Source organism: Larimichthys crocea, chromosome XVIII (assembly GCF_000972845.2).
Source record: "Larimichthys crocea isolate SSNF chromosome XVIII, L_crocea_2.0, whole genome shotgun sequence".
In the NCBI taxonomy this organism is placed as follows: Eukaryota; Metazoa; Chordata; class Actinopteri; family Sciaenidae; genus Larimichthys; species Larimichthys crocea.
The window spans coordinates 9,089,693-9,113,029 of record NC_040028.1 but is presented as its reverse complement, the minus strand read 5'-3'; the positions used below and the strand labels follow the sequence as shown (position 1 = coordinate 9,113,029).

The window sequence follows — 23,337 nt, the reverse complement described above, 5'->3', positions numbered from 1 at the left end:
GATGTTAACATTTCTGTCCGTCATCTTGAATACAACGTGCCACCCATCTGTGTGATTTGAAACCATAACAGCACACTGAACAATACACAACATGCCTCTCCTCTCTCTATCCATGCCTCAATCCCCATCTGTCTTCATTAAACATGTTAACAAGACTTTGATCTGCTTGCCAATTGGTGATTGTGTGTTAAAAGACAGAACACATGCTTCACTCTGCTTACATGGGTCAGGTTTTAACATCAAAGTAGGATACCTAGAGCAGGAAAAGGAATGAGTGTCCCTAATCAAGCCTTATTAGACCGAGATCTTCTTTCTTGGAGTGACCACATAAAAAGGTGCCTCAGTCTGGCTCGTCTGTCCACTGCTGAGGGCCAGAAGAACAGAGCGGAGTAGGAAAGAACAGGCATGCGTTTGGTATTTAGACAGGTTGTAATTATTCTGGCTTAACTTCTTCCAGACCCTGTTGCTTCAAGTCCAGGGTTTGACCCATGCTCTCTGATCCAGAGCTGCTGTGGGGAATGATTGTACTGGACTGAGAGGGCTCTGCACATGTCTTAGCTGTGACATCACCTCACATGAGCACACTCAATATGCATATGCATCATGGTGTAACACACACACAGAAATACATACACACAGATACACATTTCACTCACCTTCTATAGACTGAAGTTGTGCCTACAAACCTCACAGTGCCCATAGTGAAACACACACATTAACACAAGTGTGGGCTGAGGTAAACACACACAGACATCCCCTCACCAGCGAGGAACGCTAATTGATCTCTCCCAGAGTGGATGTTGAGTCACGCTGAGTTTTAATACGACATTGAAAGCTGAAAGGTCAATTTGCGATCTGTTCAATGTGGAGTTGTTGTATGGAATGTGGATTTAGGTGGATCGATTTCAAAGTGCATTACTACACGTGGTGTCATTAGTGTAGTTAGCGGTCGTAACACATAATTATGCAGTCATTTCTCTCCAAAATCAATAAAGACATGTCCTGAATAATGGGAGTTAAGTAATGGCAGAGCAATCAACACGATCCTCTTTGATCTGCTGCTTCATCTCTATATCATGAAACTTCAAAAAAAAAAAAAAAAAACAGCTGAGCCACTATTGTGTTTCAGTTCACAAGAACTGTATGTACAGTACTTTTTTTTGCCTCAGGCTAACCTTGTTAGCAATACTCTCAACGGTGAAATTGGTCGTGTCATCCATGGGTGGCACCTAAGTGACTTCAAACCCCCTTTAAAAAATTAATGATACTTTGAACATAGCTTCTTTCTCTGCTGTAATTGGGCTCAATATGAAAATACACTCCGGACACGGCAGCTGGTTTAGTTTCCCAGTAAAGTTGCCCTCCGGTTAGTTGCAATAGCTAATCCAGGGGCTATTTTTGGTGTTTCAAATGAGTTATGAAAAACAAGTTTTTGGATGTTCACAAGAATACTAAGAAGAAGAAAGCATTTGCTTTTCTACAGATTGTGTCCGTTTCTATTTGAACCATAGTTAATAAAGATGGAAGTTTTATCAGGAATTAAAAGAATTTCAAAATAATTTCTCATTGGATTTTTAGATGGACATTGAACATTTGCACCACATTCGCCAATAACTACAAGACAATACAAACTCATAGCATTAAATATTAATCATTCTGTTTAAAAAACACTGTCTCTAACACTTTGTTTTCCCTCCATGATTTTATCTCCAGGTGAGTTTGGCGAGGTGTGCAGTGGTCGCCTGAAGTTGCCCAGCAAGAAGGAGATCTGTGTGGCCATCAAGACTCTTAAAGGAGGATATACAGACAAACAGAGGCGGGACTTCCTTGCTGAGGCGTCAATCATGGGGCAGTTTGACCATCCCAACATCATCAGACTGGAGGGGGTGGTAACACGCAGTAAGTATCCATAACTCATGACTTAAAGGCACACTGAAGGGAATTTACTTTCATCAGACAATTAGCAATAAGGTCTAACAAATAAAGTTTGAGAAGAAGAATAGAGTAGAAGAGAGTAATATAGAGAAAGGCAGAGTAAGAGAAAACAGATCTATGATTTGCATTCACATTCCATCACAGATCTGGCCTCACTAGAGTCTTTTTAGCGATTCCGAATTTGCAATTGTCTTTGACAAATGTCTCTAAAGTGGCCGACACTTCTGTGAAAGAGCGCAGGAGTTTTATTGAGTTGCCGTGGTGTAAATCTCTGCAGATCAATGTGCTCTGATCAAAGCCTGTGTCCAAAGCGGGGCATAAATCCATAAATCCATATCTCTGACTCGCTCCCCTCTGGGCCTCTTTATGAGACTATCATTAGCACACAGAAGGCTTCTTTAAAAAAGAATGACTGCAGAAAAGGGGAAATAATGAGTCTGAACTTTGTCGCTGAGAAACGGGCCTGGCCTCTATCTCTCCCTCCGGCACCGGGCTTGTTAAGTAGCTCTGCCAGTATGGTTATTCTAAAGAGTAGAATAAAATACATGGAGAACTTTCCTTACTTTATTGTCCCCAATTTTTGTTCTCCTTTTCTTCGTCACCACATTTTTTTGTGTAATGTGCTTTAATTGCTCCTTGCGTCTTCTCAATCACTTAGTCGCATGACTTCTTCTAATCAAATAAAGAACAAATGTGATGCGCAGACATCAGCAGACAGGGCGTTTAAACCATAATGTGTTGATTTAATGGCCCTTCATTTTCTGTTTCTCTTGTGTTCTCTCTGTAGTTATAGTTTTTGCAGACACGTCAAACAACTGCAAAAAAAAAACATGCAAAAGACTGAAAATTGATATTTCAGACAAACTTATGATTTACCGTTTTGAGTCACAGTTGACAGGAATCATGTTCCATGTTGAATGTTTACACATCTGTCCATAAGAATAAACTTTGCGTTGTGGGATTTCTTGCAAAAATAATATAGATTAAATTCTTTAAGGTAAACATTATTTTTCTTCAAACTCTGAATGAAATTTAAAAAAAAAAAAGGTTGTACACATTTACATTTTTTCTTTCATTGACAATTTTTTGTGAATAACACAAAAAAGTGAAAAATAACAATAAAAACGTTTGTAAAAATCCAATTCGCTCAAAAAATTAGCTTTGTTCCTGCTCATTGTTATTCAGCCTTGAACGCAGCACACCCTGTATTTTTATGTGTGTGATCCCTCATCTTTGAGAGTGTTTGTGTAACACATCTTACACCACTCGTCCTATTAATGTCCAGCCAGTGAGAAATGCCGCAATAAGACTTTGGTTTCATTTGCTGCTTTTAGACTAATAGGGAGAGTCCGTGTGTGTGTGTGTGTGTGTGTGTGTGTACAGTATACATGACTTCTGGAGGGATACCCTGAACACATGTGCGTGAGTTGAAGCAGCATAAGTGCAGGGCACAGTTTTAGGAGGTCCATTTGATATACTCTCACACACACACACACACACACACACACACACACACACACACACACACACACAGTGCTGTAGGGTGATTTATTAAGCTGCTCCTGTTAATTCTTAATAATCCTGAGACTTTCACACCCCATTTACCTTGCTGGTGCTTTTGGCTGATCCACAGGCAGCATATTTGCAGGAACACACACACACACACACACACACACACGTCAGCGCACTTTTCTCTCACGTCCATACACATGCACATAAACACACATACACAGACACACAGTGTTCACAGAACAAACGGGGCTTGGGGGCCTTTATCTTTGCTGCCAGTGTTGAGAATAGAGAGAAAGAGGGAAGGGAAGAGGGTGGAGGACAGGAGGGAGGACCGTGTGTGTGTGTGTGTGTGTGTGTGTGTGTGTGTGTGTTCCCGTCTGCAACTATAAAAGCCGTCCGCTGGTAAATGGAGCGATCCATCACAGCCTTTTAGGGATGGGATTGTGGGTGGAGGGTGTATCTGTATTTTTTACTTTAATTGTAAGAGAAGTGTCGTGACTGTATTGAAACAATCCATGCTGTTGGGAGAGTTAAATCTCTTTTCTAACAGTGGCAAAAAGGGAGAAAAGCATATGTCAGTAATAAACTACAACAGGGGAGAAACAAAAATATGTTTGTTTAAATTGCCGTTTGTTTGCTTCGTGATAATCACAAATTGGAAGTCAGAGTTTATTTATCTCCACAGCCCTAACATAACTCAAGCACACCTTCTGTCTTGGCTCATTTACTTTAAGCTGTTCGTTGTGCCAAATACAACTTTTTTTTTCTGATTGACTCACAGGGACAAAATTTGATTTGTAATTCAATATGCTTTGTTCAGATCTGCTTTGATTTAATTAAATATATTCAGTGAGCCAACTTCCATCATTATTAATGGAAACATTGTTTTTTTTCCCAATAACTGTAATGGATTTGTTTCTTTTAACGACCGGTTCCATCACCCTCTCCACTCAACCTGTGCCATTCCTGAAGGAAAAAAAAAAAAAAAGAAAGTCTGTCTCGCCAGATGTGGGGAGGGTTCACATTAATACATGCAAGCGAGATGGAAGGAAAAGGGAAGGATGGGGTGATTGGGAAAGAGAGAGCCAGGGGTGATAGAGGAAAGGTAGGTCGGGAATGAAAAGGGGCAGGGGAGGAGGGAGGAGGGCACATTAATCAGAATAAAATGGAGAAGAAGCATACGGCTGGTGGTAAGTCAAGAGTGAAGCAGGGAGAACAAAGCCATCTGGGACACGAACAAGTCCTGACACCCATGCTGTTCATTTAATAATGGCTGATTTAAAGGTTTCTTAAAGAGATTTTTTTTTCTCCTCCCCCCCACCTCTGTAATAAACCTCGTGTTGGCTGTATAGTCTGATCAGGTACAGATGATAGCAGGCAGTGTGGATTTACAGCCAGATCTTCCACAGAAATAAAGATGTCACACTTTGACAGCTGACCTGCTGGGACCCTTAAACTGTGACTAAGATCGTTTTATTCTATTGAGTGTCTGTGTGTGTGTGTGTGTGTGTGTGACAGACAGGAAAGAGTGTGAGTTCAACCTGGTCCCAGCATGTCTGCTTTAAGTCAAGTTGCAGCCCCTCCCTTGTGACTCCATATGATTTGCCAGTTTCGGAGAGTTTATGTTGGACTATTAGTGTGTTTTGTTTGGCTGGTAGTTCTATTGCACAGCAAACAGAAGCTGTTGTTCTGACTTTGATATGATGTAATTGAAGACTGTAGACTGAAACCTCCCTTTTTGTCACAGGTAAACCCGTCATGATTGTCACGGAATACATGGAGAACGGATCCTTGGACAGTTTCTTGAGGGTGAGTATTAACATGGATAAACACAGTCTAGCATGGATCATGATGTATCATAGAGATACACACCCTGAGGCAGTTGGGAGATCACATATGGCTAGGTGAGGATTAAGGAACAGACACCAGGGAACACTTTAATATCTTCCACCTGTACAACACAGTCTGATCAAACAAGGACACATCAGGTCAATCTGTAAGCCGTACAGTAAATCTTTGCTTTTAGATATTAACATCTAACATTTTGATATCTGTCTACAAAGCTTGAATTTGTCAAATGCAAATACATCTGGTTCAAACATATGACTTTATTTATGTTCTATATATATATTTCTCACAGTAGTGGAATTATTATTATTAAAAAAAGCAAATTCCCTCACTTTAAAGAAAAACATGACTCTGTAGTTTCCAGTAAATACTGTACCTGAGAACAGTTGATTTTAGCAGTTCTGACTGGTTCAGCCGAACCCTTCACACAGGACTTATCAAATGACAAGGTTTTATGAACTTTATCCCTACTGCACTTCTGGCCGGGAGTGAAATTGATTCTTGCCATGCCTCTCTCTCCTTAAAGAGGAATTGACCTGCCTCACTGAAATTAGCCAAAGCACAACAGCCAAACCACAACACTGGCATGGAAGCATGTGTACTGATGCCTGTTTTAGCTTTTTTCCACATGTGTCTGCACAGTATCCAGGACACATGCAGCAGGAGTAGCTGTTGTTTCCTGACATTTTCTCAGAGGTCTGCACTTCATCATTGGAAATGTGTCATATGTGCAAACACACTCAAACATGCGAAATACATCTGCCAAGCTTTGAGATGAATAAGCCAAGTGGTTTTGGCCACAAAATTGCTCCAGACAAAATGGGAGGCTAGGTGGGTCCAGTCGGTTTACAAAAAGAAACATACTCATCTCGTAGTCATCTGACAAATGATGCAGTCTTTGACTAACAAAGAGCAAATCAGTGCACGTAAGGAGGAATGGATGATAATGCAAGTGGACACATTTTCCTCCACATGTTAAATAAAACCCAGTGTGAAAAAGTATCACAGACAGGCAGACAGACAGATCCGAAAGATAGGACCAAATACTGTGTTGCTCAACACTGTCTGCTTTCTAACAGTATTTCTTTTTCATCTTGCTTTCCACGTGTCTGCTTTGTTGATGTTGCTTTCCCAACCAGACATATAGCCTTACTTATAAACATTTGCCAGTGTAAAACAATGTAAACACTCTCGCTCACTAATGCAAACAGAAAAAAAAAATGTGATTTGTGTTTATATCTCATCCAGTCTCTGTTTAAAGGCTGCATCTAACCACTTTGCAAACATTTTGTTGAGCTAAAAAAAAATACACATTGAGATTTTAAGTATTTGCATTATGAACTGATTTCTTTGTGTTGTCTGAGTAGCTTTAAAGTTTTTTTACCTGGTTCTTTCTGAAGATCAGCTCCCAAATGTTTTAAATACCACTGTGCTTAATGCATGCATTTATTTATTTTTTATATACATTGCTTTCATTATGCATATGTATATGTATATGTACTTGTCAGAGAGAAGTATTTGTATTTGTATATGAGACTGCATAACTGAAAATTATAGTAAAATACATATTTATGGATATGGATCAACCAAAATGTCACAGACATAAGTCTGCTCAAGATAAAGGGTTGCCATTGCTAATCATCGTTCGCCATTATACAATAAATATGGTGAATAGAATATTGCATCGTATGAGTAGTGGAACTAGACGGATTTAAAAAGAAAGACAATCTCATTTATATTTTGGTCTGATGCTAATTTCCATACATTACTGTGTCTGTAGCTGTGGTATTTCACAGTTGAGCTGAAGATGAGGTACAGAATGCCAAAGGTGGCGTTTAAAGGTTAATGAAAATGCTGGGGGTACTAATGTAGAAATGTTTCATTTTATGCAAATAGTCAGAAAGGTCAGACTCCCTTTGTGTTCTATGTAATATATATTAAAAGTGTTGCATTAACAGTTTATACCTCTTTACTTTAATACTTCTCTTTTTTTCCCTCTTGCTTTTAGAAACACGATGCCCAGTTTACAGGCATCCAGTTGGTTGGCATGCTGCGTGGCATCGCCTCGGGCATGAAGTATCTGTCAGACATGGGCTACGTTCACAGAGACCTGGCAGCTCGAAACATCCTGGTCAACAGCAATCTGGTCTGTAAGGTGTCAGACTTCGGCTTGTCCCGAGTCCTGGAGGACGACCCGGAGGCTGCTTACACCACCAGGGTGAGCTGGAACAAAAACACAATTAAGGACATAAATGACAGCATGAATAAATATGCTGGGCACTGTCCTGGGGCACACAACTTTTTTTAGAGGAATGTGTTTCTTAAAATGTAGTGCTAAATAAAACTCACTGAACACAGCAGTGCAATATGGTGCTCCTTATATTATTTTCCTTTTACTGTAAAACTGGATACAGCATCTCCTGTTTCCTTTTTCAATCGGAATAATTCTATTTTCTCTCTAGCAAAAATGTTCAGAAACAGAAACAGTATTATGTGCTTGTCTTTATGAATAACCCCAAACTCTACTGCTCTCAAGGACAATTTGGGTTTCAACTGATTTGCACAAAACTGAAATAAAAGATTTCCCATAGCACCTTTACTGAGTTGTTGGAAATTAATATCTTCTGAGATATCAAGCAAGGAAAAATTAACATCTTAGGAGAAACCTTGAGAATAAAAACCTCTAACTAGTCACCCCAGTGGGTGGGAGAAACAAGTTTAAACATCTTGGAGGTAAACAGATGACAGACGGACGAGATTTGCACTGAAATATATTCAGGTCACCTTATTTTACTTGTTTAACTTCTTAAAGCATTTGTCACAAAATTAAACATTATCAATAGACATGACATGACACAGGCATTTATCTAGATTTATGCAGTGTGTGTGTGGTCATTTTCATCATAGGATCCTGTGGTCCAGACAATCCGTGCAGCCCCTTTAAACACAGTATAATTTGCTGGCTGAGAATTGCTTGTCAAATAAACAGTCGGCGTGCCGTTTGCCTTTCTCCCAGAAATACATAATCTAAAATAATAAGCCAGAATAATAAACTCTGCCACGTTGCAGGAACTAACAACACTCCACACATGCTGGCAGATATCAATCCTTCACTGAAACTTGCTTTTTACTTTACTTTACTTCTCTAGCCTCTACTTTTTAGACAGAACATATAGCATACTTTGTTTCTGAGTGTTTCTGTGCATTCAAGTCCAGTGTGAATAAATGTAAGCAGCCCATGTGTTTGTGCTTGCATTGTATGTTTCTGTGTGTACCTGTGTTCATTTGTGGAGCCATTACTGATCAGATCAGTATAAGAGTGTGTTTTAGAGGCCAGTGTGTATGTGTGTGACTGCACAGCACCAGGCAAGGGCTGAGCAACTTGGCCAACGTCTCTGTTAGCTTTGGCTGCCAATGGCCTCTTTTCCTCAGCCCAATTTGTCCTGCTTTTCAGCTAGAATGACAAATGGAGCAGACATTACATTGAGAGGTTATGCAGGAAACTTTGGATTATGGTTTGATTGTAATATGTTTTTTTTTCTTTGTTTTTTTTAAGGTTGATGCAGATACTTTATTTTTTATTTTTTTATTTTTGTTTTTACATTTAAACTGAATATAGTGATTATTTGTTATTATTTGTTATAATTTATTTGTTTGTTACAATAAGGTTCGTTGTCATTATACATGACCACTTTCAACTTTGTCTGAAAAATATTTCACTGATGGTCCTCTACACCACAATAATATGTCAGATAATTGTTGCTAGGTTTGCCAAAATAGCCAAATTATACTGTAATATCGGGTAGCGTGATTGACATAAAAAATGTTGATGTATTGAATGATTGACTGACAGACAAACTGAAAGACCTATTAATCATTCTCTTGCTCTCAGGGTGGCAAGATCCCAATTCGCTGGACGGCTCCAGAGGCCATCGCCTACAGGAAGTTTACATCAGCCAGTGACGCTTGGAGCTATGGCATTGTGCTCTGGGAAGTGATGTCATATGGGGAGAGGCCATATTGGGAGATGTCCAATCAGGATGTAAGTAATGCCAATGTTGCCAAGTTAACTTCCTTCAACAGGAGAGTCTGTGTGGTGCGCCCACCATTCCATTAGTGCTGCCAGCTTTGATGGGATGTAAGGCACCAGCAAGCTGAGATGTTTAGTTCACGATTATGGCATGTGGGGAAACGAGGGACTGTAATCCCAGTAGGCCACTTCAGACATTCAGGGCAAAAAACATTGCCTGGAATACAAAGTCAGTTTGGGACAAAGAAGTATTGTTAAACCTTTGAAATATCAAGACCAATATAATGAAAACATGTTGTTTCAGCCTAATGACCATATACTGACTCCAGGAGTTTCTTTTGAATTGTCTAAAAAAGCTTGGTACTTCTACTACAGTAGAACATGGATGTTGAACATAGCTCCTCTATCTTTTCCTTTCTACATTTAGGTAATAAAGGCTGTAGATGAGGGTTACCGCCTTCCCCCACCTATGGACTGCCCTGCCACGCTTTACCAGCTGATGTTGGACTGCTGGCAGAAAGAGAGGAACAACCGGCCTAAGTTTGAACAGATCGTCAGCATCCTGGATAAACTCATCCGCAACCCCGGTAGCCTCAAAATCACGGCCAATACCACATCCAGGTATCAGAAGTATATTGTGCTTTTTATTTATTTAAATTTTTGCTGTTTGTTGCTTTAACACAGGAAGTAAAGAACTCATAGCCTCCAAAGAAGCAAACGTGAGGCGCCATCATCTGCTGGTCTAGACCTTTGCTGGTTTCATAGATTGTCTGATGACGGATGCCTATTGTATTCCAGGCTGTTTTTTTTTTCTCCTTTTTTTAGTTCACATGTGTCTGACTAACAGACACCTGGCTCCAGGCAGTCCAAAACTGGAAGTAGTTCCCATTTATACGTTCTATGCACAGCATTATGGGTTAATGCTCACTGCACTTCCTGCTCTGATCAGAAAGAATTGCGGTAGTACTGGCAGCTTTATTTTCCATGAGTGGAGCACAATAGACTAATAACAATGTAATGGTCAGTGAAAGGATGAAGGGATACAGTTGAGCTTTTGTATTAGAGTGAATCTCCCTTGGTACATTACTGTTTGTTTTTGGAACCAGGCACTACGGGAGCTCGATGTAAATATTGCCTTCCTGCTTACTGTGTTTGCATGACAATTAGCTTTATCATCTCCCCCTATATTTATTTAAAACCTTTTTTAATTTATTAATTTCCCTTTCCCATGCAGTCTAAGGTCGTATTCCTCTCTACTCTTTCCCTTGTTCTTATGTTGTGTTTTTTTCTCCTTTCTACCCTCCCTCATGCTTTGATCCTTTGTTGGGACAAGCATTCTCTCCCAGGGGTCTATGGGGAACCAGGGCAACCCATGTACTGTACAGTTGTCAGTTCTGAGCAGGGAGGGGGACAGGCGCTGAGTCTGTGGCAGACGGCCGTGATATTATGGAGAAGTCAGAGCTCATAACATTGACTAATGATTTCTTAAGAAAGTGAAAATAGGTCCCTTGGAGTTTGTATGTAATTTCCCTGATTGGCTTTTAACACCGGGCGAGCAGAGGCTGGCCGACAGAGGCGGCTGTGGTGATTTATGAGAACTGTGTGTGCATGTGTGTATCTGCATGTGTGTGTGTGTGGTGGCAGTTGCACAGCGGGAGCAGCTGCACTCAGCTTCACACACCTCGTTTGTCTCAGGGCTGTCCTGGCTCGCTAATGGAACAGCCCCTCCTCCACAGAGCTCAAACCAACGCCTGGGACCAGAGTAGAGCATCTGGAGATTTCAGGGGTGGGACCTGGTCAGAGTTTAGTGTCCCTGTATGTGGATGGAGAGGGACTGGGGTCAGGGGGCCAAGGTTGGCTGTCAGAGACTAATTATGGGCCAACAGGAGCCCAGCCAGGGTTAGAGGCCACCGTCTATCCGATTGGCTTTACAGAGTGTCTAAAACATATGAGATCACAGGTTATCCTGTTTTCAAACAGAAAAATGTCTCTCTTCATCCAAACATAGAAATTGTTGCAACCAAAGTTCAGAATACAACTAGTCCTCCTTCTAAATACATGTCAGTCAATTTTAATGTGCAGTGGTCAGCAATGCATTGCTACAGACGTAGTCGGTTTGGGCTTTTTCGCCAAGCTATACAAGGCAAAATGACTAATGACAAGACTGAACATAACAACTAATCAGATTTATTACATTAATCTGCTATATAATTTAAACAATCTCCGTCTTGAGAATAGGGGTCTTTGGTTAATTTTCAGTAGTTAGGGGTGGGCTGGAAATGGGGTTGGAGTTGAAACAAGAGCTTAACCCGTTCCCTGGTGAAAGGCAGGGGAGAAAGTAACGGGGACTGAGGCTTGGGCCATCGCCACTGATGGAGAACTATGCTGGTGTGGATCTTGGCCCGTAGGGTAAGGTTAGGACTGAGAATGGAAACGGGGAGGGAAGGTTCCCATTATATATATGTATTTATGCAAATGCAGATCATAGGACAAAACCATCCACCAGGCAAGTAAATTAAACAGTTTTAAATGTGTATGATGGGTAACCTGGGTGGGGGGTACATCATTGATACTCTGCTTTGCCCAAGCCTCAGTCCGAGTTACTTTTCCCCTGCCTTTCACCAGGGAACAGGTTAGCTCTTGTTTCAAGTGCATGAAGGACCAATACCTTGAAATGAAATTAGCCAAATGGCAATATTTTGTCAAAGACAGCCAAGACTTTATATTGAAATGCTGCATAGTAAGATGGATTAGGAGTTCATATTAAGAGCCATGCATGCTTGACTGGAATCAAATTAAAATGTCACACTTGAATCATTTAGGGCAATAGCCTCCCTCAGACCACCTGAGTACTATTGATTACAAATGCATCGTATCCATCACATCCAGCAGAGGATACCAAATGGCCACATGTCAAAATTTCAATTCAAAGGACTAATATTGGTCCTGTACAGTACATCATTCTAACCTCTCCCTGTTGATACCCTGGGAATTGTCCCAGTAACACAGTGAGAGCTGAATTCCTCCCACTCTGTCCTGCCCACATGTATCTGTTGATGCTCTTCTTCTCATTCTCCTTACTCCTCCCATGAGAGCTCTAAAAACAAGAGACTACACAGCCCTGGTTATTTAGAGGTCAAAAGAATGAAAGATGGAGCAGAAAAGGGGAAGGGAAATGAAAACGAGAAGGGGGGTAGACTTTATTCTCTCTCCGGTGTATTTATGCCTCCTTCTGTTTGAGCGGGTGTTTTCTGCATTCTTATATGGTGTTAAGTCCATAAGGGATTTTAAACCCCCCTCTACCGTCAGGCAGATGCTTTCTTTTCTCTTTATTTACCTCTTCGTAGCATCTCTCTGTTTCTCTGTTTCCTCTCCAATCATCTTGTCTCCTGAGTTGCAGTGAGATGTTGCTGAAAATGTAACAACAAAGAAAACAAAGAAAATGATAAGGGGAGGGGAAAGAAGGTCATTTGCAGTTTATCTCTCAGAGGAGACTGGAGAGGGGAAAAGAAAGTAGAGGATAAAGGGGAAGAGGAGATCTGAGGAGGGAAAAAAAAGCAAAGGGGCATAGGAGAGGAGAGACGAAGACAGGATCAATAGGCTGAACATTCTTATCCTGACAGCCCAAAAGTTCGAGAATCCAAGACATTTCTCATCATTCCCATATATATATAATATATATCGCTATATATTATATATCTATATATATATCTATATCTATATATATATATATAGCAACTTGCGTTTTTGCACTTTTTCTAGTAAAAAGTTTACTACTGTCCTCTCGGGGAGAGTCATACTTTTTTTCCCCCTCATGTAGACCACCCCCACCTCCCAGTCCCCGATTCCCCCTACAAACCAGTCTCCCTAAGGGGTCCTGGGGGGCCCTCAGAATTTTGACAGCCCTCTGATCTGGCAGGAAAAGACTCAATCATTGTAACAACACCCACTCGACTATCTCAGATGCATCTTTTTTTTTTTCTCTGCCTTTTTTTCCACTCTGTCTGTTTAAGCTGTCATCTTGCCTTTCTTGTCCCTGTTTACCTCTTTGTTGGCTTCATATGGCATTTTTGTCAATGTTGTGTGATGGCAGCTTGATGATTTTTTGATTGTAAAGTTCGATTATTTGTTCTATTGCTTCTTTAAAATCAAAATATATTAAATCAGCATGAAGGCTACAGAGAGTATATCTAGTTTAGGTATCTCTCATCTCCAAGTTCAAGTTTTTATACAGCGTTGACCATTCCTTCCAATATCTCCATAGACACCTGTTAAATGAATAAGAGCTTGATCCTCTCACTCCACCTTGATATTTGTATCTTTTGTTATGAAATAAGATGATGGTCAAGTAAAACTCTCGGTGAGTTAAAGTATCTTAGACATTTTATTTGTGTTAAGTGACAGCTAATAAATTATTAATTTAATGAGGCATCCCAAGAGAATCAGAGGAAATGCATCTTGTGTTTTACTTTAACTTGTAATTTCACATACATTATTTTTTTGTCAAATCACCTTTTACAAAGGACTACTTTACAAACATTTTTCAGTCAGTCAGTTTTCCACCTGCCTTATGGGATTACACCTTCTTAATTCCCTGAAGTTAGCCTTGGGTTATATTTTCCAGATTCTCATACACATACAGTAAACACACACAATGGCTCCAAACCTTCCTGCCAATCCAAATCAGCCAGGCAGAGGTGGACTTCCTGGTATTCTAATGAGTTTATTTACAAGCCTATGAATAGTATTCCCTAAGGGAGAACTACCCTTTTTCCTGTTCTGTCCTGCCTTGTTCGCAAGGCTCCATTCCCTTGTGTGCATGTGTGTACGTGTGTGTGTGAGTGTTTGTGTTTGAGCCTTGAGATCTTGACGTAGGTGCCTTTGTCTACGCTGCAAGACAGGTGCAGGCTGTCCTTATAAAAAATAAAAAAAAGAGTGCCTTTGCAACCCAGTTTTAAATGCCACTCACAAATTCAGCAATAAATGCACAGTTCAAGTGTGATTGATCATTGTGTTCAGTTTCTTGCCTAAGGTTCTTACCTTGATGTGATCAGTTTTCACTACAGCAAAGTGAACCGCATTTGTATAAGACACGTCATGTGGAGTGACATTAGAGATTAGACGCTGAAACTAGAAACCAGTTTTCTTTGTCTTCAGCTTCTCCTCCACTCTCTCTCCTCTGTCTCTCTGTATGTCTCTCTTCCTCCCTCGTCCTTCCTCTTCCCCCTTCCTCGGCAACCATCAATCAGAGCGAGTCAGCACAGAGCCCGCAGCCTTTCCTTCACTCTCTACTGTTGACTGAGCACTCTGAAGCCCAACGCAGTGCATTTAATTTGATTTGATCCAATTGAAACCATCAAGTCTAATCAAATCTAATGCTGCATCTTGCCGCATGGTACATGTGCTGCAGGAAACTGTAATGACATTAGACAGAAACTGATGCTGGTTTTGTTAGTAATCTTGTTCTTGAATATGTTAAATATATTATGGAAATATTTTCTGTGATGGTTTGATTTCCCCCATGTATTCAAAGCCCAAAGGCATTTTTCAGGATTGCTGTATGCAACAGACATATGGCCACTGTGTGTGTATGTGTGCGTAGTTGTGTAGGTGTGCTCCCCGATGAGTCCTGCTCGAGAACAGCAGTCTGGTTCATGTTTAGCTTTGTATCTGTGTGCCAGCACAGAATGCATAGTTTGAATGTTTAAATATAATTTAAATAAAATTATTATTATATACATGGCATACATATACACGGTGCTATTAAATAGATTGTCCAACTACACTCTACAACATATGGTAAGGAAATGGAAATTATCATTTTTTCATTATCCATTTATGTTTGTTTCATGTTACTCCACCTGTGTTCTCTTAGGCCAGCCAACTTGTTGCTGGACAGGAGCAGTTCAGAGGTTCCCTCAATGGGGACGATGGGTGACTGGATGGATGGAATGAGGACCTTGCCCTGCAAGGAGGCCTTCTCTGGGGTCAGCTACAGCTCTTGTGATACCCTGGCCAAGACCTCCACAGAGTAAGACAACCACACACACAGATACACACACTAAGCTTCTCTGCCTATTCATGTCAGCAGTGTTTACAGAGCCTCAGTGCCCATGGCAAGACCCAGGAATTTGAAGAGGTTCTTGGTGAAGAACACACACTCACACACACTTGTTCTCAGTGAGTAAAGAAAGCTATAGAGCTCTTACTGAAGGTGTCCGGATGAGAGTCATGGTAATTCATAATGACAGGCCTTTAGATATGCTCACAATGTTGCAAGTATGACCACAGAGAGAGAAGGTGAGAGCATTAAAAGAAAGAGATAAGTAGAGAAAGATAAAAGGCAGACAGGGCAAAAAGAGGAGAAGAGTTGCAGGAGATGGAATAAAAGAGAAACTATTGAGGGAGCAAACAAGTGGGAGATTTGACAATGTAAAAGAGTAGAGAGAAAAGCCTTTGAAAGAGAAAATAAAAGTGTAGCGAAAGGGTAAGCATGGCACGCTATACAGTGAAGCATAAAAATACAAAGCAAAGTAACACTGTCCATATGCCAAAGTCTGGTCAATCGTTGTTCGTACAGTAAAAAAGAGAGGTGGTACTGAACTGATCTGCAATCAGATATTTTCATGGTTATTTTTATGGTTCTGCATATCTCTTGTTCCCTAAACAACTTCAACTTTAAGCACGAAAGTTGACACGCTCTCACATCCTCACTGTAAATTACTGTTACTTAATTATTTGGGCACTGCCTGAAATTAGTTGTACTTTTTAGGATTTATTGGATCTTTATTGGATCTTATTTATTGGATCTGAGTTAGTACACATCTGTAGTACAAGGAACATTTGGTGGAAAGTTCCATTAGACATGGTATTTGTCACAACATAGGGTTTATTGTGTCAATGTCCCTGGATAAAGGAGAGTTAGAACCGGAGACAGAGATTATAGGACTGACTTCAGCTGACAGGATCCCCAGGCTGACAAAAGGTTCTGAGATAGTGGATCATATTCTGGCCAGAGTCCTGCACTGGCATACTGAAAGGAATTATAAATCCAGAGGACAGTGATAATAGACTGAGAGATTATACTGATGAACAAGCCTCCCTTTGACTTGGAGTTCAGAGTTCAGCTACTTGGGAAAAGCTGACTAGTTTAAATTTTATGGTGTTTGCTCAATACAGTTCTCTCTTTTCTCCCTCCCTCTGTTGGCCTGCTGCTGGTCTAATTGATGTGGAATGTGAGAGGGGAAATAATTGGACATTTCCAATCATTGTGATCAAAGCAGCCATTCACTGTGGTGATGGCAGCAACAGGGGGCAGTTGGAACGTGGTGGTCAGTGCTGTAGCCAGCTGTAACTCCAAACCTCCAGTCATTAACAGTGTTGCGCTTAATGTGTTTAAAAGAAGCAATGTGTCCTTTTAAATAATTATGAATTCTTTTTGGACCTTTTAAAAATACTACACAAAAAAAGTTGAGTTTAAATCTTTGGCAATGGCAGCTTCACAGTCTGGCAGCTATGAGTTGCAATAAAAAATAAAACTTTTTTTAATTTTCTAGAAATTTGAGGCAAAGTGTTGTTTTCTTTGAAGAGAGCACTGAGTGCGGAAAAGACATCTGTTTGAATAGTAATAATGAGATTTTTTAATGATGATTTCTCGCTCATTTTTTTCCTCAAGGACGAAACACAAAAGATGTGTTTTTTTCTTGTGACGTTTCTTATGCCTTTCATTCAATGACTGCAATTAATCAGTGGAAAGTTCTGTTATTCTGCATACTAGTTGGATATTCACAATCTGTATAGACACAAATACATTGCTGATAAATTGCACCGAAGTAACCGCATACTAAAGAAATCATACTGTCTGTGATGCTTTTTCTGTAGCCTGATGCTAAATTGGATCACTGCAGTATTAATCCACTGAAGGCTGAGCTCAGGCACCCAAGGCTAGCTCAGCTACAAGGCTAGCAGACTTGGCTGAGACTATGCATTGCTCAGTATGGATTGCTCTATTGATTTGTACAGTCTTAATCTAGTCCTTGATATTCAGCACAAGGCTTGGCAATGCACTGACCTCTGAGGAACAGTAATCATACTTGGCTGCAGTTTGCTGACTCATCTGCTGGAGTAATTGAAGTCCTTTTTTCGAGATGGGATCAAATGGATTGACGAGAAAATACTGCATCAGTTGGACTATTTTCTTCATGTGGACAGAGTGCATGTAAAGTTCATTTCAGGTACTTCATCTAAAGTGCTAGACAAAGGGAGTGACAAAACATTGACATTTTCGATACACTGAATTTGTGCTCCTTGGCCAACAACCCGTCCTCGCACAGGGTGAGAAAACATTGTCATAGCCTAACCTTACCCAGTGTCCACTTTCTTTCAGCAGCTCAAATGGGACGAGTACTGTATCTGTGCCCATGTGGTTAAAGCTAGTTTGTTTCTGTTCACAAAACCACCAAAATTCACTTTTAACTACACTGAAAAAAACAGTCTGCAGATGTTTTACTCTGCATAAACACAAATGACATTTTTTTTCTATATTTCATGGTCATACCTCATATGTTTCATGTGGCAGCAGTTTAATGTATTCTCGTTTCCTCACTGTCTGTTCTTCAGATGATTCTTGTGGCTTCCTCTACATAAAAAAACAACAACCCTTCTAATTAACATGAGGAAGAAGTTTCATTGCTATGAGGAGAACATGTTGACTCAACAATGCAAAACCTAACTTTTGTCATGCAAAGAAAAGATGACAAAACAACTGTTATGACTGTCAATAGAACAGCGTTCTGCATAGATGAGTTATTGTGTTTCAAATTTATAATGATGTTTCAGTTTTTGGTCTCCACAAGACATCAAAACTTGTCTACATGACATATTGGGAAGCGTCTGCAGCACACAGTTTTTGCATTATGGTTAATGATTTCAACAACTTGAGTATGCATGGCTTCTAGATTGTCTCTATGAAATTATAATGTGTTTTAACTTAACGCTGTTGGGTTGTGGGTTAATGCTGTGGTCTTCTCTGCTTTTCAAATGTCATTGCACTCTTGGACAGTCTATGGGTGGAAGGCCCTTTTACCCTTCTGATCCCAGCTCCTTGGTTAAAAAAGTATTCAAATGATTAATGGTTAAATCCCAAAAGCAAACAACTTCACATTGCTGAGCAAACAACCATCAAGGACTGTCCGTCTATGTGCAATAAATATGATTTTCTATATATTTTGAGGTCATACATATGTCATGTTACAGTGTTCACAAACATATGAGTTACTGTCCACAGTACTTCAAGTTTTAAGGATACATAGAGTATTTTCCTTTCCTGTCTCTAATGTTTGTTTTACAGCGTATTGGTACTTTAGCCTGATTTATTACAGCTAAAATGTACTTTAAATACCAATCTACAGAAAGCACAATGTTTATGACATCCAGTTTAAAGTGTTAATGTTGCTGGACCTGGCTGTGTCTCAGTAGAGTGGTTCTGACGGAGGTCCATGTCACGCCGGCCACTTGCCCAGAATGGGAGCCGTCCATGGGAATCACCACTCTCTAACGCCCAGCTCCTCTCCGCCTCCTCAGGCTCTGGATGGTGGGTGGTGGACCAAGACCTAGGCTCCGTCTGGAAGCACTAACCTACCTCAAGAACCGCTGACTGAGCTCTCACTCGTCTGACTTTTAAAGGGATAGTTGCTATTCAGTGATAACTCAACAGCTATGTTTCCATTCAGCTATAAGCTATAATTCATTTAGACAGTTAGCACCTGGTAATGTTGATTAATATTACATATATGATTATTAATATGTGTGTTAATGCAAATCAGAAGAACATTTGGACACATACCATGTCATGAGTATTACAATAGACAATATTAGGTTGTAAAGGCTGTTATGGCATTTGTGTCATATGAACTTTGATGTCTGTCAAACATTTAGGAGATATACAACAAACTGTTAGTTTACTTAAGGCTGATTCATTTAACATTATAATTTACAGTATTAGTTTATGGATGGAAAAATAGCTGTTGTCTGTGGCATACTGGTGCTGTTTGGCAGCAACAAAAAGCTGGTTTTGTTTATTGTGATCTCATAATAAATTGTACAGTTAACATTAAAAATTATTTAAATAATACTAAATTTGAATAAACTATCCCTTTACATTGTAACACAGAGAGAGACAACATTGTGATATTTGTCATTTTTCAGTTTCTGGGTGGTCAAGATGTTTCTAAATGTCTGCTATTTTGGCTGCCTTGGAGGACTAAATGCTCTGCTTGCATCTGAATAATACAAACTTTATTGCGATCATTTTCGAATAACACTAAAATGTCTCTGAAAGTGCTGGTTGTAGTAATGCCACCACTTCGACTGCAACTTCACTGCTTCTACTAATACAATACAAATGTTATTACTACCAGATGAGCAGAAGAGATGTGCTGTGACTTCTTGTGTACTGTAATATGAATGATGCTTTGTATATATTATGTATTTTAAGGTTGTAGTTACTGTATGTTGCAAAAAAAAGAGCTTGATGTTAATTAAGCAGACTAACCACTGTGTGTATTTGATGTGTATGATGAATAACACGTGAAACCGATGCTGCAGCTTTAAATAATCTTTCTATACAAACGGTCTTTTCTTACACTTGGATGCATGTAACTAATCTTTTAAGAGTATTAACAAGAAAAGATCTATCTGCATCAGATCCTACACATGTACCAATGCTGCTCCTTTCTACATACTTATACCTACCCTGTCAAAGCAATCCGGCTCAATGCAGGAAACTAGGCCTTTTATGCCACTGTGGCCCTCGCTGGCCTCTGTTTCCTACACTGACAGGGTCATAATAGCAGCTGTCAGTGTAGCCCAGTGTAGCCCCATAGGTCCACCTCCCTGTTTCTTAGTGATGGAGAGTCCACCGTGCATTAGACCTGAGACCACAAACCACTTCCAGACATGTGGCAGCCCACTAGCCTTCTGGGAAATGCAGTCCTCTGTGAATGACAGATGCATGGGAAAGTGAAGGGAGCAGCACTGGGAGCATGTCATGAAATGTCACATGGGTGTCACATCCTCCAACATTAATGCACACTTTCCATCTTTTTTCCCCTCCCGATCTTTTTCTCCATCGCATATCTCTCTCTCTCTCTCTCTCTCTCTCCCTGATTGTGTCTGATTTGTCACCCCCACTTCCCTCTTTTCCTTTCTCTGCCCTATCCTTCATAAATCAGGGATCTGAAAAAGGTTGGAGTGACTATCGTAGGACCACAGAAGAAGATCGTGAGCAGCCTCAAAGCCCTAGATTCCCACACCAAGAATGGCCCAGTACCTGTTTAAGAAATGAGCCCAACAAATTCTAACACCAGAGACCTGTCTGTCGGTGTGGTTGCTAATCACAGTCCAACACGGTGGCTTCATATTTAAACTGGAAACGGGTGGAAATGGAGGAAAAATATGATTCAAATGAGGGCTTCCATTGTTTCGTTGAAAGATGATGTCAAGTCCTGGCAGAGATATGGAAAGAGTTCAGTGCAGACCTGCCAGCTAGTTAACTGGCTGACTCTTCAACTCCTCCGTACCTCCATGCCCAAGTTGAAATGCCTTACAGACAAATAGGTGGGTAGATGTAAAGCCAAGAAGGTCAGTGAGATCTGGCCAGGGATACAAACTGGGACTGGACTGGGATACAGGGCAAGGACTTGGACTAACATAAAGCCAGAGCTCTCCCATATTGGCTAAGCTGGATTGCATAGCCTTCCCTTTACGGTTGAAAGGGGACTGGCATGCTCACAGTCTCCTCCCACCATGCCTGACTAGCAGCCTGTGGAAAGAGGCGGTGAAACGGCTGAGATGCCTTGTGTAGAAGAGCATGGCAGACAGCAGCAGCAGCTCACCTGGATGTGGACCCTTCCTGGACTAATGAGGTCTGAGGCGTGAGATTTTGTTGTAACTACCTACATTTACTGTCTCTATCCATGAGTGAACTGAGCTGGTATGGACACACCTAGACAATAACCGAGCCATTTTAACTCTGTAGCTCTAACCTATAGTATTTGCATTCAGTAGACATGTCACATAAAAGCAATAATTATGATAATCAGTTAAATAGTCTCATTGTATGGAAGCCATGATTCTGTCACATATACAATGTATTGAACGCTGTGCTTTGAAGGGAGAGGGGCCATAACACACTTCACACACACACACATTTTTTTTTATTTTTATGGCGACATCTATGTTTTATGTGCTTCTGAACAGATATTGTACAGTTATAGTGCTGTTCCCTCAACCCAATGCCCTTTGTGTGAAATCTCAGGATGTATACGTTATTTGTTCTACTTTCTCTAACAAGGGGAAACAGAAAGAGAGAACAGAGCCAGGAACTGAGAGTGCAGGTTAAGAGAGACAGGAGCAAGAAAAGGTGAAACTGTAAGAGAGAAATTGACAAGAGGAAAAAGAGAACTTATAAAGATGAAGTGGTGTTATGAAGACCTCTGCTACAGAGAGTTGCTGTGTGACAAAAGTGTTTTAAACTAGAAGTGAGTTTGTACTTGAGTTTTTTTTTTTTTATAGGTAAGACAGGTCAGCATCATCAACCCCACACATCAAGTATCACTTCCTTCTAAGGAATGGGATTTGTTCATTTGTGTTTACGATCAATTCAGAAAATCAACACTGCTGATCTGAGAGTGTTTTAGTCCATTTGCTTTGGTCTGAATCCATAACTTATTAACAAAAGCATACATTTGCTGTAAAAAGTAACTCAAATTAGCTGTTAGTCTATAAATCCTGGTGTGTTTAATGCAAAAAGTAGAGTGCCTCCTCTAGTTGGGTTGGATCGTGGTGGGATTAGGAAGCAAAAAGCTTGATTTATTTTGAAAGAAGTATTTTTTTCTGTTCTCTTAGGGGCATGTTTTTGGGGTTTTTTAAATCACTGCCCTTAACTAACAAGGTGTGAACATGCCCTGTAAGAAATGCAACACTTCCAATAAATGATTACTTTCTGAGATAGTATCCTAGTACATCATGATGTCCAGGATGGGATTTCCTAAAGGCACCTTAGAACCGAGATGATGTTTGTACTATGAAGTACAGACTTAAAGATGTTACTCTCCTGCTTTGATATCACCCTTTCAATCCCTCAGTGCAACATATACCCAGTATTTCTAAACTGGCGCTTTGGTACTTTGTGCTGCTGGATGGGTAATCTTGAATCATGAGGGTACTATCTTTAAGCTTTTTCCAAGCACTTACTGTAGTACACAATATTTGAGCACTTTGAATGGAAATCTAATTGCCTTGGCTATAGACTTATCTAATGGACAGGGATGAGTTTTGGTGCTTTTGGGAAACCCAGCCCTGTTCAGTGTGTCAGTCAGTCCTCTGTTACTTGGTCTACCTGTGGATGCTGCTGTTGCTGCTATGTGTTCTAATTAGCATGTACATAATGTAAACCATCGTAATGATAGCAACTAGCGCTACAGATCCCACTATATGTACATGGCCATCCTTCTTTGTACAAATGTTTGTATGTATAAAAGAATAAATAAAAAATAAAAAAAATTGTGCAACATTTTTAATTAAAAAAAGAGACAAAAATCATCTGTATTATATTTTATCTTATTTTGAATTATATTTCTCTGTTCTGTGTTTTTTTTTCTTTTCTACAATAAAAAGGCAATTATGATTACATTATTATTTATTTGTTAACATTATACAACGCAATGTCAATGTTTTTTTTTTGTTTTTTTGTAGCATACAGTAAATTATGTGTCAGTGCTATCTGTGTTTTGGTTTTTTGACTTACTTTATAAACCTGGGACATCTGAGAGAGCAATACTGTTATGCACCCTATATCCAGATCCCTCATTTTCTGTCTCAAGACTGACCCCTGTGTCTGTGTGAGAATTTATGTGTGCAAATGTAGATGGCCTTGTCTACTAATGTAAAATGATTTGTAGTGGAAACATTTATATTTTTATAATAAATATTCGCAAAATATTTTCCAAAAA

At 40.0% G+C, this 23,337-nt stretch overlaps 1 protein-coding gene across 1 annotated transcript in view; it reads left to right on the top strand.

Annotated features, from left to right (window-relative positions):
- The window catches only part of epha3 (eph receptor A3), a 98,752-nt gene extending 75,831 nt beyond the window's left edge, over positions 1–22,921 (top strand). The window contains exons 14-20 of the mRNA XM_027291040.1: positions 1,714–1,899; positions 5,195–5,256; positions 7,304–7,513; positions 9,188–9,337; positions 9,753–9,946; positions 15,201–15,356; positions 20,557–22,921. Coding sequence (XP_027146841.1) covers positions 1,714–1,899; positions 5,195–5,256; positions 7,304–7,513; positions 9,188–9,337; positions 9,753–9,946; positions 15,201–15,356; positions 20,557–20,662 — 1,064 coding nt within the window. The 3' untranslated portion in view covers positions 20,663–22,921. The remainder of the gene's footprint in view (positions 1–1,713; positions 1,900–5,194; positions 5,257–7,303; positions 7,514–9,187; positions 9,338–9,752; positions 9,947–15,200; positions 15,357–20,556) is intronic.
- Positions 22,922–23,337: the final 416 nt, after the last annotated feature.